Genomic DNA, 17,237 nt, shown 5'->3' on the forward strand with positions numbered 1-17,237 from the left:
TTTGTGCCATATAAATTTAATTTTTCCATATAAATTTAGTTTCCTTTGTGAGGAAGAAAATGGGATTACCCATGAAAAGTCAAGGCTAGGGAAGTTTGGCCCAGCAGTTAAGAGTCTACTTGGGGTCTCCACATCTTATATCAAAGAGTCTGGCTCCACTACTAAGCCAGCTTCCTACCACTGCACCCTCTGGGAAGCAGTAGATGAAGGCCAAGTGCTTAGTCCCTGCCACCCATGGGGTAGACCTGAATGGAGTTCCTGGCTCCTGGCTTTGGCCTGGCCCAACCCCAGTTGTTTGCATTTGAGTAGTAAACCAGCAGAGAGAAGATCTCTCTCTGTCCTCTGTTTTTGTCTCTGTCTCAGTCTCTCTCAATATCTATTTCTTGCTCTCTCTCTCTCTCTGTCTCTCAAGTAAAATTAAAATAATAACAATTTTTTAAGACAAGGGGGAAGTAAAAGGATAAAAAATAAAAGAGGGCTGCCAAGGATGACAGGTTTCTAGGCAAGAAAGAGGAAACAGGATGGGAGAGGGAGTGGGAGAGGGGAGGGCCAAGGGAGGGAGGGAGGTTGGGGGTGGGGGGGCCACAACAATACAAAAGTTGCACTTTGTAAATTCACATTTATTAAATAAAAAAAGAAAGAAAGAAAAGAAAGAGGAAACAAAAGAATGGAAAAAATATTTCCCTGGGATTACTGGGCAACATTATAAATTATTAATTCATACTGCTACTCACGCTACTACATAACTTCACTAGCAACACCCAGTAGTCTAAGAGTAAGAACAGAAAAAAGCAGAATGCTGGATCCACTCTAAAGGGAAGTTAACTGGTTTACAGGAAAAGGAATGTATCAATGGGTAGGCACTAAAATGAAAACACAGGGCACAAAGGGAGTTGAGGTTGTTAGCAAACCAACAAAGTAATGGTCATCTATCACTTAGGAAAGAAATGAAAGGAATGAAAAGGTAAACAGAGTGGGAGAAGACTCAAGCAACCTGAGGCATATTGGTAATAAGAGGGATGAAAGAATAAAAACCTATGGTGAGATTAATAAGGTGAGTACTTCTAGCAGACAAGATTAATGGTGTGCCATGAGAATGGGCACCTGAATAGAATGCAGGTGACAGGGCACGGAAGTTAAGAAGGTGAAGAAACCAAATGGTTAGGATGTGAATCATCTACATGGAATCCAAGTCATCCAGGATGATGGGTAGAGCTGGAGTGAAAAGAAAGTGCCATCATCTTCAAAAAATGAGAAAATGTGGCTAGTGAAGAGGAAGAGAAGCTGAGTCCACTTTTAATAACCATGACATCAGAAAGAATATAAGTATGGAGGAGCTTCAGAGTAGAAGCTGCCCTAGAAGACAGGGAATATGAATCTCATTATACATTATGAGATATCTTAGGGATGAGACCCAAGTCTGAATATGAAATTCATTTGATGTTTCGCACACATTTTAACTACATAGCCTGAAGGTAATTTTATATAATATTTCTAGCATGCCTCATGTTCACTGGGACCATCATACAAGGTCAAGTTTGGAATTCTGTGGCATCATATAGGTACTAACAAGATTTCAGATTTTGAAGCATTTCACATTTCAGATCTTTACATTAAAGATGCTCAACCTATATTTCTGTATAGTAAAAACCGTACCCTTGCCAGGATAGTCCTCAAAATAACTGGCCCTTGACCTTAGTTTCTCAGATGTAGTCTCCAAAGTCTCTGCTTGCCTGCAGCTTTAAGCTAGATATAGAGTAACAGTATGATTTAGAGTGTGGGCTTTTGGGGTTAGACCTGGAGGGGCAAGAGACTACAGAATGAGATTACCCAGTTGGACAATCAATCACATTCATGTTGTGTGTAGGCACACAATGAAAATTCTGAACATCAAGGCTCAAGCGATCTTCCCTAACTGGCAATAAGGCTTGCCAAGTGATGAACACATCCTGACTGCAGGGAAAAGACAATGGAAGGTGCGCATTTATCAATTCTCTAACTTCCACACTACCTATTTCTTTTCTTGGCTGATTTTAATCTGTATCGTTTTACACACAATAAGTCATCAGCTGAGCAGTCAGTGAGTTCTTTGATTCCTGAGAAATTGTTGAATCTAGGGATGATCATGGGAACCTCTGAGCTTCAGTCAGTGTCAGAAACAAGGGCAGTCTTGTAGGGACTATTCCCTCTAACTTTGTTTTGCAGCTTAATTAAACTCCTCCCAGTATCTATTCACCACGTTTGTTTACAGGGAGAAAATGATTCAAAAAGAACCCACTATCTGAGGCTAGCTGAAACTGAACAGCAATAAGTCTACAGAACTACTAACGGCCATCTGCTTGGAGAAATCCCTGTGAGCAGTGCAGAAGTCTTAACAACTAACCATCAGGAAAAGTACTGTTGAGTTTCAATTCGAATGAAAGAGGAACTTCCTGTATCACTAAATCAGAAAGTCATTTCCCTTTACTGAATAATATCTTGTTTTAGGTAACTGAGAAATGCCACCATACCTTAGTGGAATGTGATCAAGTCCAATCAGTGAATATTAATTTTAATTTTTAATTAAGACTATTTAAAATCAATTTTTAAATCTTTAAAATTAAAGATTTCTTTAATTGACAAATAATGGATGGAGTACAACGTGATATTCTGATATGTGTTGATATTGTGGAATGATTAAATCAAACTATCTCATATACACATCATCTCACATACCCATCATTTTCTTGTGGTTACAACATTTAAAATCTAATCTCAGAGTTTCTACATTAATAAATAAATTCTATTACTGCAGTTATTAATATCATAACAGAAAGGTTTATAAACATTTCATTGCCAAAGACTTTATAATTCATCTCTTTACATAAAAGTTACCCCACTATAACATATTATCTAAATTAATAAAAATGCAATTGAGATGGAATGACAGATGAGCATTTATGTAAACAGAATGAGTTAGGAGATTTATAAAAGCCTTCTCTCAGAAATGGTTTATAAACCATAAAACACAAAATCTAGAGCATGTGGCCTGGCAGTTAAGCTGTCTGCTAAAACACGTGTACCCACAAAAAAGTACCTGGGTTCAATTCCAGGCTGTGGCTCTTCCAAACCAGCTCCTGGGAGCCGTGAGGATGGATCAAGTAGTTGAGTTCCTGCCACCCACTTGGGAGACCTGAATTCAGTTCCCAGCTCCCAGGTTCAACATCCCAGCTATTGCTGACATTTATGAAATAAACAAGCAGACAGGAGCGCTTTCTGTCTTCTCTTTGGCTCTCTATGTCTATCTCTCAAACTAAAAAAAAAAACTTCAGTCAAATGACAAAGGAAGATCATATACATATATACCAATATACCAATTAACTTCTCAGGGATACTATTAAAAAGTGTTTTCACTCTTCTAAGTGAAAACCTCAAACTTTTGAACTTTACTAACATGGTTTAGTTACAATTTGGAAAAACAGATTGCTCAGAGACCCTGCCAATAGTAACTAAACCTATTACACAGAATTGCGTGGATTAAATGAAATAATACAAATAAACAAGATAAGGCTTAGCATATAGTAAGTACTCAACAGTAAGTACCTACTCCTAGAAATACAGTTTTATCTAGGAGTAATATATTAATTCAATCTACTTAACTGATATTTTCTATGTTAGATAGCTAATATCTCAAAACTTGGACTCTACCTAAATAAACTAACTGTGAAGAGGCCTATCATACTAGTTTCTACGGACACAAAAGCATGGCATAAACACACAGAAAAGAAACACAAATAAATGATGTTTAGATCATTATGAGTCATTTCTGTCTGGTGGGTGTTACATCAGCATCAAATGATATTAAACAGAACAAGGGTTAAATACGAACAGGGCAAGCACTGTAGCACAACAGGTTAAGCTGCCACATAGGGCAACATCTACATCCCATTTCGGAGTGCTGGTTTCAGTTTTGGCTACTTTGCTTTTGATCCAGATTCCTGCTTATGAACCTGGAAAGGCAGCAGGAGATGGCCCAAATATTTGAGTCTCTGCCACCCATGTGAGAGAAAAAGATGGAAGTTCCTGACTCCTGCCTTTGGCCTGGCCCAGCCCTGGCTGTTGCAGTCATTTGGAGAATGAACCAGAGGATAGAAGATCTCTCTCCCCACTCCCCAACCTTTGTCTTTCAAATACATAAGCTAATCTTAAACACACACACAATACATCTATGAATGCAAACAGTAGGGCATTATTCTCAAACTATAATGAATGGTCACAATAGCATTGATAATTTTTTTTAATCAGTAAGAAAAGGTTCACAACAGACAAAAGAATCTATAGGAGCAGGTTTCAAGTCTCTCTTGCTTATAACAGTGTGTCTAAAATCTATCCATTGATCAGCGCGGTGCACCGGCCGCAGCACACCGACCGCAGCGGCCATTGTGGGGTGAACCAACGGAAAAGGAAGACCTTTCTCTGTCTCTCTCTCTCACTGTCCACTCTGCCTGTCAAAAAAATAAAAATAAAATAAAATAAAATCTATCCATTGAAATAATACATAAAGCCAGAGGGCAAGTTGCCTTTAAAAGTAACACAGAACTGGCACCGCGGCTCACTAGGCTAATCCTCTACTTGCAACGCCGGCACCCCAGGTTCTAGTCCCGGTTGGGGTGCCGGATTCTGTCCCGATTGCTCCTCTTGCAGTCCAGCTCTCTGCTGTGGCCAGGGAGTGCAGTGGAGGATGGACCAGGTCCTTGGGCCCTGCACCCACACGGGAGACCAGGAGGAAGCACCTGACTCCTAGCTTCGGATCAGCACAGCGTGCCGGCCACAACGCACCGGCCATAGCGGCCGCTTGGGGGGTGAACCAACGGAAAAGGAAGACCTTTCTCTCTGTCCTCTCTCTCTCTCACTGTCTAACTCTGCCTGTCCAAAAAAAAAAAAAAAAAAAAAGTAACATAGACAATGATGGTCCTTGAAAGGACTGGCAACATAGAGCTGAGGTTTGGAAAGAATATTCTGGCAGGCTCTGGATAAAAAGAGAAAAAATGAGTTTAGTAACGAGGGGATGAAAGAGAACAAAAAAGTTACAAAACTGCCACTAGCCATTTAAAATAGTCTTTCAAACCACAAAAAAGCTGACCAAAATGAACATTATGGAATCACTCTAAAGCAATAATGATGAAGATGGAAATATTTAATCAGAGGTAATCATGAGAAAAATAAGTATTATACATATGTTTAAAAAAGAGATTGTGAGATATATCATTATTTCATATACCACCAAGAAACAGAAAAATACTAAACTCTAAAATGACACAATGCTAAGATGTTATTGATTCTAGAACATGCTCCAACTTCAGCAATATTAAAATTTGAAAAATACACGCCTTAATATGAATGAAATATGGGCTGGTGCTGTGGCATAGAGGACAAAACCACCTCCTGCAGTGCCAGCATCCCATTTAGGCACAGGTTTGAGAACCAGCTGTTCCACTTCCTATCCAACTCTGCTATGGCCTGAGAATGCAGCAGAAGATGGCCCAAGTCCTTGGGTCCCTGTACCCATGTGCAAGACCCAGAAGACACTCCTGGCTTCTGGCTTCAGATCTGTCCACCTGCAGCCATTGAGGCCATTAGGGAAGTGAACCATCAGATGGAAGATCTCTCTCTCTCAGCCTCTCTCTAACTTTGCCTTTCAAATAAATAAATAAAATCTTTTTAAAAAATGAATGAAATATGTGATATCTGCTTAAGTAGTACAAGGAAGTCACAATCCTATGAAATCCTTGACATTCACAACCCTCCTCATATCCTGCCTTGTGTCTGGTTAAGTCTTCCAGGAGCTTGGACATCTCCAGCAGGCTTCTGACATTTTCCTCTGATCCCATGATTCCCCATCTGCACCTAAAAATATAGGGTAAGCTTTTATCCATCCAACAGGGAATACAGTTCTAAGAAATTCTCCTAAGAGTTTGGAAAATAATCTTAAATGACCTTTATTAAGGCTTCTTTGCCATTACTGCAGAAGATTCTACCTTTATTAATTACCCCTGTCTTAGATTCAGTTCAAACCAGCATAAGTTATTCTTCAAAGTCTGTAGCTTCAACAGGAAAGGGTGCAAAAGGGGTCGGCACTGTGGCATAGAGGGTAAAGTTGCCATCTGTGGCGCTGACTTACCATGTGGACACTGGTTTGGGTCCCGGCTGCTCCACTTCAGATCCAGCTTCCTGCTGTGGCCTGGGAAAGCAGTAGAAGATGGCCCAAGTCACTGGGTCCCTGCACCCATGTGGGAGACCCGGAGGAGGCTCCTTGCTTCAGATCAGCCCAACTCCGGCCACTGCAGCCATTTGGGGAGTGAACCAGTGGATGGAAGACTTCTCTCTCTCTTTCTGCCTCTCTGTAACTCTGCCTTACAAATAAATCTTTAAAAGAGAGAGAGAGAGACCAACCTGATGAACACACATGCTGTCTTTTCTTAAGAAAGAGAAGAGGAGAGGAGAGGAGAGGAGAGGAGAGGAGAGGAGAGGAGAGGAGAGGAGAGGAGAGGAGAGGAGAGGAGAGGAGAGGAGAGGAGAGGAGAATAGTTAAAAAGTAGAATCCTTCTAGAAGCGTTCAAAGTAGAAATGGGATGTTGTGTTTCGTAATTAGCCTTCTTTTAAATTTATTCATTTTCAAAGACAAATTACTTGAGCTTCACTGTTGTTTTGTTTTGTTTTGTTTTCTTTGCTGCTAATGAATTTTGTCTGATATCTTTCAGCCCCCTTTGATCAATATTTTTCAGTAGCTTGGCACATTTTTTCTTTTTCTTTTTTTTAAAGATTTATTTATTTGAGAGGTACAGTTACAGTGAGAGGGAGAGACAGAGAGAAAGGTCTTCCTTCAGTTGGTCACTCCTCAAATAGCTGCAATGGCCGGAGCTGTGCCAATCCAAAGCCAGGAGCCAGGTGCTTCTTCCTGGTCTCCCATGTGGGTGCAGGGGCCCAAGGACTTGGACCATCTTCTACTGCTTTCCCAGGCCACAGCAGAGAGCTGGATTGGAAGAGGAGCAGCCGGGAATAGAACCAGCGCCTATATGGAATGCCGGCGCCACAGGAGGAGGATTAACCTACTGTGCCACGGCGCCAGCCCCTAGCACATTTTTTTCTAACAGCGCTTCCTTTTGCACTAATTTTCATTGCTGGCTTTCAACTGAATGAGACAGTATTGTTTTAACAATTCGCTTATGAACAAGCCAGCTTTCTATAAGATTTTCACTGTGGCAGAACTAAGGTTAGAGTGTGTCCCTACTGTGAACTAACGGTCCAGGATCTCTGCTGTATTACTTTGGTTGGGCCCATACACAAAGAAGGAAATAGGGTAACTTCTGTGTTGTTAGACAAAAGCATACCCAGGTATCTCTGTTTAGCCAAGGAAACACTGGCTCAGTTAAAACGACATTGATGATTGCAATTTCCTAGTACATTTCTATCCTTTCTCTTTCTTGTAGCCAGGAATTAGATCAAATGCCCTGTTTTTCTCAAATTGTTCTTTACTTCTTAACTTAGATACCAGTGAAATCTGTTGGACTGAATAGTCAAATTGTACCTCTAATTCTATGCGCTGTATCTACTTGCTGAGAATCAAAATAACATGAAGGGGGGAGCCAGCAAGGTGGCACAGCAGGTTAAGCCACCTGCTGCAATATCAGCATCCCATACAGGTGCTGATGTGAGTCTCAGCTGCTCCACTTCCGATCCAGCTCCTTGCTAATGCACCTGGGAAAGCAGCAGAAGATGGCCCAAGTACTTCGAACCTTGCAACCACATGGGACCAGGATGAGGCTCTTGGCTCTTGACTGGGCTTCTGGCTCAGCCCTGGCCATTATGGCTATTTGGGGAGTGAATCAGCAGATAGAAGATATTCATTCATTCTCATTCTCTCTCTCTCTCTCTGCCTTTCAAATAAATAAATAAATAAATAAATCTTTAAAAACATAAATAAGGGGACAAAATCAGGGCGAGGCCCACCTCTCCTTAGAAAGCACGTGAGTCAACGACGAGGAAGTAAAGCTGGTAACCTGAGGCCACATCTTCAATCATTCCAGTGGTTGGATCAGCCTGTAAATATTCTGAAGAAAAGTTTGACATTCAGGGGCCAACGCTGTGGCGCAGTGGGTTAACGCCCTGGCCTGAAGTGCCAGCAATCCCATATGGGCACCAGTTTGAGACCTGGCTGCTCCACTTCCAATTCAGCTCTCTGCTGTGGCCTGGAAAAGCAGTACAAGATGGCCCAAGTCCTTGGGCCCCTGCACCTGCGTAGGAGACCTGGAAGAAGCTCCTGGTTCCTGGCTTCTGATTGGCTCAGCTTTGGCCATTGCGGCCAATTGGGGAGTGAACCATCAGATGGAGGACCTCTCTCTCTCTCTCTGCCTCTCCTCTCTCTAAGTAACTTTTTCAAATAAATAAATAATTCTTTTAAAAAAATTTTAAAAGTTTGAGATTCAGGCAAAAAGATATTTGCAAAAGAAATAAAGGCTTTGGACTAGGAAGTAAGAGGAAGATCAAGGAGGAGAATCCTAATAGCATATTGAAAAGTGGTAGGGAAGAAGACCATGTAACTAGGTAATTACAGGAGAGACCCTGTGCTTGAGAACTGCTAGTAATACACTGAGGGGAGAGGACTGCTACCTTCTAGGGCAGTGCAAGATATGTCTGAAAGGCCTTAAACCTAAGAAAGAAATTAGGGGCCAAGAATAGTAAAGTGTCCTCATCTAGAACCAGGCTGATCCAATAAGTTCTGTCACTGACATAGATTTAGGTCAATTATTTAAAATCAGAGTGCTGCAGCAGGAAGCTTTCTCCAGTGTTGAGTTAGGAAAAAAGCTCCAAACGCCAGCCTTAAAAATCATTCCAATCCAAAATTACACAGAAGAGAAGTGAGAACATCGGCAGCTGACACTAAAAAAATAACATTCCTTTTCTTTACACTTTGGTTGCTCATTTCTATTGCTTTCTTGATAAAGTTATTCACTGAAAGCTGCAGATCACTAAGTATTTTTGCTAATTGAAAGCACTCTCTATTCTATGTTAGTAGGGACCAAAAGACAAAAGTACATGGGTAGGGGCTGGCATCTGATGTAGCAGTTGACACTTGGGGCACCTGCAACTCATAGAGGAGTGTCTAGGTTCCAGTACTGGTTCTAATTCCAGCTTCTTGCTAATGCATACCCAGAGATGTGTAGGTGATGGCTCACGTACTTGGGTCCTTGCCATTCAAGTGGGAGGCACAGATGAGTACCAGGCTCCTGGTTTGGCCTAGTCTAGCCCCAGCTATTACAGGTATTTGAGAAATAAACCAATGTATGGATGACTGACTGACTGACCATCTCGCTCTCTTTCTCTCTCTCTCTTCCTTCAAATAAATAAAAATTCCAAAAAGCAAAAAGTACATTGGTAAAATAATAACACTGACAAGCTCTACTTTTGCATGTAAGAGATCTGGCATAAATTACTTGGGTGGGAAAGTTGAAGCAGTTGGTGCCAGTCTAAAAAACAGCAATAGCTTTTGGTCTCAGTCAGCTATAATAGCAACACGTAAAAAGAGAACATTATATTACAATATTCAAAACTGCCTATGTAAGTACTCAGTCATCACAGTGAGCTGGAGATAGTCAGGCAAGTCATCACTGATAATTAGCACAGAAAGAAGGACATTTCAAGTGGGAGGAAATAACCAGCAATTAATATTCATCAGCTGTTTCTAATTCCTCCTAACAACTTGTTCTCTTTCCATGTTGACCGCAGGGTTTCTTTTATGACATGGAACCTAAATGAGACTGCAAAATCTGATATATTGTAGCAATGCCAACAACTGGAATAGTTAATACTTTATGACACTCAGCCTTGTCCTAAGTGCCAACTTTGATTGCATTAAATAAAACCTTGCACAGCAGTATTAGAAAATTATCACAATTTCTAACATATCTAAATGTCTTGCTTATGAATACTAGTCAAAAACAGGCCTGTGACTAAAGGCTTCATTTAATAATTTTGAAGTCTAGAGCTGTGTCTTACACATCCTTGTATCCTCAGCATCTAATCAATGCCCCAAACACAGCAAGCAGCCAATAAATGTCCACTGCTGAGTATGACAGCCAGTCCAATGGCATTTTACAAGAACAGTAATAATTAGCTGATGCCAGCTTAATAAATAATTGTTAATTGTGTGAATAAATGTGGGGTGCTCAAAAGGAACTTCTGTTAGCTTAATCAAAATAAGCTACTTACTACATAACACTGTCTTACAAAATTATTGCAAAGAACTAGGCTTTAGTGAGACTACATTTTTATTTTGTTTTTCACTCATCTATAGTTTTAGAAGCGAAAAGAGAACTCAAAACTAGCCTGAACACATTCGGCTCTCTAGCCTCAGATTAAGCTGCCAAAGAAATCAAAGAGCAATAATTGAACTCTATTATATGCTGACTCTGCTTCATGTCTAAAGGGTGGTGGTTTTTTTTTTTTTTTTTTTTTTTTTTTTTAAATTCTAAATCTTAGGTGCCTGAAAGACTACTGCCCTGTCCAACTGAATTAATTAGTGTTCTACAGTCCTTAATGCTTCACGGAAACCTAATAAATTATTTTTAAATATGAGACCTGCTAAAGTACCTGATGATACAGAAATCATAAAGAGGAATGCATACCATCAGATGCCTCAAACTGACAATAAAGACATGCAATGACTTCACCTATAGCTAATGCACAGTCTATGAACCTTGTCACTGGCAAGACAATAAATTTCTTTGGTATATTTAGATATAGCTAACTTAATTATCTTACAAATAGCATTTAATGTTTTATCTCTTTGCATAAGTGTCTTAGAACCTCTGAAGCTTAATATATCATATCATAAATCTGGAGTAGGAGGTAATTTGTATTAGTTATGCAGTGTCAAAGGAAGAAAAACGGATAATTTCCTTAGAAATTGTTTAAACTATGAATCACTACAAAAAAGGTTGTCTGAAGTAATTTTCTCATGCCTCCATATATCTTAAAAGTCAGAAGATCTCTAGATCAATTACTACTGTCAAATAAGAAGGATTTAGAAATGATTCAGTTAAGAACAGATGCCTTGCAACTACTATTTAAACCCTGAATTGTTTAACAATTCACCTAAACTGAACTATAAAGAGCCTATTTATAATATTTGAGTATGATAATTTTGGTATAGAATACTGTTTGAAATCAAATGGGTTACAGAATAGAAAATAAGTTTTTGTTATTAGACTTTACATTAAAATGGTACCCATAATACAATTTCATGCATATTTATTTCCACAACACATTGGCCATTACCTAATATACCTCTGTTGCAACAAACATTAAATACAGAGAAGAATTTGGTGGCTAATTATTCTATTAAACACTGGGAAAATATATACCTATTATATTATTATAGCTTCTTGTATAATCATTTGCTTTTGAGAAACTATGTATCAAACTCCTTTGGCTCTTCCCAGGAGAGGTACTTAGAGGGCTCAAAAATGTTGTGTGTGTGTGGTTTTTTTTTTAATTTTATACAGGATTAAGCAGACTAAGCCCAATTCAAAAGCAAAATTCTTTAGGAAACCAAAGGCTGAGAACATTCCTTATTCACAAGTGAAATTCCATTGTCAGGGAAATCACTAATACCAAGTATCAAGGGAAAATGTCTCATTCCTATTGCAGGATCAGCTAAAGTGAAACTGCTTCTTCAGTTGCTAGGAAACAACCAACTCATTATATGCCATTATCAGAACCCTAGAGAAGCAAACCAGCATCTGCTTCACATTTGGGGATACTGGAGATTGAAGTAAAAGCATTGAAACTGTGGCCAAAACCCCTGGTCTCCAGGGTTTACACTGTGACCACAGCAGGTGCTTGCACTAGACCAGCCTTTGAAGTTGTCCTTTCTGTAGCTCTTTTTCTAATAAAAAATAAAAATTGTTTTCTCCAATATCTCACATTTGCAAACTCCAAGATTCTAAGACTTCCTTAATTGAGTTAACCTAACTGTATCTATGTTGAGCAAAATTCAGGGGAAAAAAATTCTACTCAGGAATTTTTTAAAATAACAGAAAAAATATTAACTAGTAGTTATTTGTTGAGTAAAATGTACTACAGGTTTATGCCTTTAATTTCAAAGTCAAAATTAAAAAGGAGAACTGTTTCAAATATCAGGAGGATAAAAAGGAACACACACTGCTAAATCTAACACTCAAAATGACATTCTAACATTTATCTGCCTAGTGTTCCTACCTGATCCTAAAGTTTAACTTGTATCTTCATTCTATTTCATTATTAAATGTCTTAATAGTTTGTCACAGTGAATCACTAAATACATTCATGAACATATACCATATTTATTTATGAATCTTTCCCTTCAAGCAGATGAAGTTGGAAGTGCTAGAAGTTGGCCAGTTAGAATCAAGAGATTCCCACTGTTTCTGTATCCTGAAAAGTAAGTTAGCCTTCAGAAGAAACTGCAGGTTGGTAAAAGTAGTCAGCAAAACACATTCCTTCCCTAAATAACAAATGATCCCAGCAGGGCTCACTCATGCTAGTATGAATTCTTCATGCCACTTCCGGATCTCATGTGCAAATTCATTTCAAAGACCAACACCCGTCATTCTGTGCTAACCCTTACCTTAATATTACCTCAAAGTCTTTATCCTCAAGCAACTCAGTTCTACTCCACTGCAATGCCTACTTCTCACAACCTTACTATCACTCACCTTCCTCTGTGTCTTATGAACATCACTTTCACCAGGGTTGCCAGATTTAGCAAAGAAAACCACAGGAAACACTCAACACTAAGTTTAAAACCAAATACACAACAAATAATTTTTGTGTGGGTGTGTCCCAAACTACTCACTGTGAGCCTGATGTTCAGACTTCACTAGGTAAACTTACTCTGTCAACCTTGACCCCACACCTCTGAGAAGATACCTTGATCTGTGACAATTTTCTCACAACATGCACCTTCTTTCCAAATTCTATTTTCGGAAAAAAAATCTAATCTGTCAACATCCCTTCTCTGAACAAAACCAATTTATCTGTCTCTTTTCACCTATTCCTCCCAAAGCTACTGAATCACTTCTTCCCCACCACAGGTGACTTTCAATTATTGGATCCCAGTCTCCTGATCCTTCCTGACAACCTGTCTTCCTTGAAACCAGGATACAACTTCAACGTATCTTTCATTAATTCCCTGGATACTTTCTCCCTTTAGACTATCTGCCATGCTAGTTATTAATCCTGGGTCCAACAAAAGATTTGCCCATATTCTAAGCTTCAGAGACTTAATGAAGACAGCCTTGCTACAAATTTTAATATTTAGCAATTACATTGGATATTTGTTGCTATATAGATTCTGTCATTTACTGCTTCATCTCCCTCTTTACTTCTCTAAAAACAGTTTAAAAAGCACTATCTCTGTATCCCTGCATGGCTAAACCTGATTTCAGAACCATCAGCATTATAGTCATCTGGGATAATTGAATGAAAAATGCAAATACCTTAGGCCTGCCTGAGACCTACCGAATAAAAATCTTCAGGAGGGAGTACAAGGAAGAGACTATATATTTGAATATTCTACCATCTCCCCAGGTAATTTTTATTAAAACCTAATTTATACACCATTGCTCCATTAAGTAAACTCACCATCATCTTCCTTCCACTGAGAAAATCAAGGAAAGAGCAACTTTGGTCAACCTCTCTGTACAGTCAGGTATGACGCAGATACTTCATCTGCCCTTTTTTCCATTCCAATTTTCTTTTCTTTTCTTTTCTTTTTTTATTTCTTGACAGGCAGAGTGGACAGTGAGAGAGAGAGAGAGACAGAGAGAAAGGTCTTCCTTTGCCGTTGGTTCACCCTCCAATGGCCGCCGCGGCCGGCGCGCTGCGGCCGGCGCACCGCGCTGATCCGATGGCAGGAGCCAGGTGCTTCTCCTGGTCTCCCATGGGGTGCAGAGCCCAAGGACTTGGGCCATCCTTCACTGCACTCCCGGGCCACAGCAGAGAGCTGGCCTGGAAGAGGCGCAACCGGGACAGAATCCGGCGTCCCGACCGGGACTAGAACCCGGGGTGCCGGCACCACAAGGCAGAGGATTAGCCTAGTGAGCCGCGGCACCGGCCCATTCTAATTTTAAACATGAAGTGCAGGCTTCTTTTCCAAAAGCAGCTCATAATCTATCTGGCCCATTCCTTTTTAACTCTTTCAAAATATTCCTTTTCTAATAATTCTCTCATTTTCTACAATTCTCAGGCCCTCTTTACTGAATCCCATTACTCTGAAAAAAGTATGACTGTTCCCTTTTGGAAAACAAACAAAAAAGGCTTTCAATTGATACCACTCCTCCTTAGACTACCCTCCTACTTTTCTTTCCTTTTCCCCCCTTTCCCAACTCCCCAGATGGCCTATTTTATCCTACAAGCAGAAAATACCTCTACCACCATGGTTTTACATAAATTTATTCTTCAGCTCCTATAAGCTGACTTTCTTCCATTCCCTATTCCACCAAAGGTTCACAAATGGCTATCCAACATCTACCATCTCTCTGCTCTATCTCAATCCTCATTATCATTGATCTACCATTCTTAAAACTCTCCAAACCTGAGATTTCTGAAGTTATGAAGGGTTCTAAAACTGCTGCTGTCTAGGTACACACATAGAACTTGTGATTTAAATGGCCTGGGGTATGAAATTAAATTTGAAATTTAAAAATGCCCAAATGATTTTAATGTGCACATATATTGGAGAATAAGTGCTCCAAACAATCCTCATGACATTAAACTTAGTTCTTTTCCTTCCACTTAAACTTCTACGTTTCTTTATTTAAAAAAAAATTATTTATTTATTTATTTGAAAGCTAGAATTACAGTAAGTGAGGGAAAGACAGAGGGAGATTTTCCACCTGCTGGTTCACTCCCCAGATGACTGCAATGGCCAGGGCTAGGCCAAGATGAAGCCAAGAGCCAGGAGCTTCATCTGAGTCTCCCACGTGGGTGGCAAGGGCCAAAAAACTTGGGCCATCTTCTGTTCCTTTCCCAGGCCATAGCAGAAAGCTAGATTGGAAGTGGAGCAGCCAGGTCTCCAACCAGTGCCCATGTGGGATACAGCACCACAGGCAGTGTCTTTATCCACAAAACCACAGTGCCGGCCCCAATTACCACAGTATTTCTCTTCTGCCCCAAAAAATAGTCACTAGAAGGGGACATGAGAATAGCTTCTGGAACACTGGTACTGTATTGTTTATCTTGTTCTGAATGATAATTACACAGGTGTTTGTAGTTCAGGATGGTTTCTCTATATACTTATGATTTGTACATTCTTCTATGCTGTATCTAAATTTTAAACAGCCAATGAATCAGGTGTCCCTCACAGTCCACTGATGTACAAAGCTTCTATCCAGCTACTAAATTTTTACAAAGGATGTTAAACTTACCAAATGTTGGTCTGTTTTCTAAAGCAAATCTGTTAGTCTCAAAATAGCAGCTTTTCAGTTCCCATTAAAACATGCAGATAAAAGTGACTTTACACAAGCCTGTAGGTGGATATGCACTCCACTTACTGCTCTTGGTAACCGCTAAGCATCCTGAGAAAATAAGATACGCATCCATTTTCTCACCCTATCTTTCATCTTGATATTTTACAGTATATATGCCAAAAATGTATCTTCAGCACTTATCAGAATAAACTGTGACTTTTATACAATTTATGTGTCAGAGAGCTCATTTTCGGAAAAACTCCACTTGATCCTTTGCCAGACTACCAAATTCCCTAAATAATTTTTAGGCTGAGCTTTTGATACATACTGAGAAGAACAATGAATAAAATCAGATGACTGTGTTGACAGCATGGCTGATTTAAAATCCAAAAACGTATAATGCAGGCAATTATGAATTATTCTATATTCCTTGATAGTACTCAGCAGTAGAAAAAAAGAGAGGCATGGTTACTCTAGACAAATAAAGGCCAAGGTCAAAAAGGAATTGGTGAGTCTAACTGAAATTAACAAACTACAGGATCTGACTAATAGAAAAGGAAATGCAGCCAAGAGACTGATATAACTGGGAGAATAGGAGGAGTCCAGAACAAACGATCAAAGAGCACATTTATCAAAACTCAATCAGCAAAAAATGGTAGGAAGGCAAGAAGTCATGGTGGAATGAGAAAGAGTTTCAGAGTTCAAGATACATTTCATCTACCTACTTATGCACCTGAAAATGAATTAAAAATATCTACCATTAGAATTATCATTCTATAGCACTAATAATTATAGGTGCCTGACCATACGTAGAATGTAAATAAATAAGGGGCAATTATCATAAGGTAATGAGGTAAATTCAAATTACTATTACTGTTTACCTAGAATACAATTATACATTGATATCTGAGAAAAAAATAAAATTTATTAGATTACCCAAATATTCTTTTCTTAAGGATAAGTCACCATTGATTGGACAGAAATTCTATGCACAAATATATAACCATTCAAGTACAAACTCAAAGTAAAACAAAATTTTACTTTTTTCTGATACAATTTCCAATCACAGTACCATGGTGTATAAAAATTATTTTTGTATCTGAGGAATTTCTATAACACCCTTATAACTCAATATTCCCCATAATGAGACTAATCAGAAATGTAAAGAACACAGATTACTTATAAAATAGATCTGCTCTTCTTGCTGCAGACTCAACTAAGCCATAAATAAGACATTAGGATTTTTAGTCCTCATAAGCAAAGAGAAAGATTAAATTATATAACATGAAAATTTGGTCTTGGGTCCACATAACTCATTAGGTGCCAATTACTCATTATACATTCAGCCCATCTGGATTTCTTTGTCAAACATCTCAAACCTGACTGCAAATTTTTAACAATTCTCTACTCAGCAAACGCATTAACCACAGCTTTGCCAATAATAAAATGATACTTAATGCATACTTCTTACCTGTCTCAACAGTTTCTCAATGGCTGACATTACCATAAGTCCTCTCCAAACAACTGGTGCAGTCTCTTCAACCAGGAAGCCCATAGACATACTAAAAAAAATAATGTACACAAGCACAATTGATCTAAGTTAATTAGTATTATTCTAAAAATTGTAAAGTAAGAAAAGATATGCTTACCAAGCAATACCATAATTTAAAAGAGGCCTCATTAGGTTACCTGAAATAAGAAAAAAATCTCTTTTAGAAGAGTAAATCATTTGTTGTTTGACCTTTAAAA

The 17,237-nt window shown here is 39.0% G+C and overlaps 1 protein-coding gene across 9 annotated transcripts in view; it reads right to left on the reverse strand.

Annotated features, from left to right (window-relative positions):
* The window catches only part of NUBPL (NUBP iron-sulfur cluster assembly factor, mitochondrial), a 253,606-nt gene that overhangs the window by 127,555 nt on the left and 108,814 nt on the right, over positions 1-17,237 (reverse strand). For 7 of the 9 annotated variants that reach the window (XR_011380771.1, XR_011380770.1, XM_017348249.3 and 4 more), the window contains 2 exons: positions 17,138-17,177; positions 16,960-17,050 (listed from right to left, as the gene is read on the reverse strand). Coding sequence is in view for 7 of the 9 variants with exons in the window: in XM_017348249.3 (XP_017203738.2) it covers positions 16,960-17,050; positions 17,138-17,177 (131 nt within the window). In the remaining 2 variants the exon portion in view is untranslated. The remainder of the gene's footprint in view (positions 1-16,959; positions 17,051-17,137; positions 17,178-17,237) is intronic. The other 2 variants (XM_070053780.1, XM_017348250.3) reach the window with 1 other exon arrangement.

The sequence above is a fragment of the Oryctolagus cuniculus genome, chromosome 12 (genome assembly GCF_964237555.1).
Source record: "Oryctolagus cuniculus chromosome 12, mOryCun1.1, whole genome shotgun sequence".
Lineage (NCBI taxonomy): Eukaryota > Metazoa > Chordata > Mammalia > Lagomorpha > Leporidae > Oryctolagus > Oryctolagus cuniculus.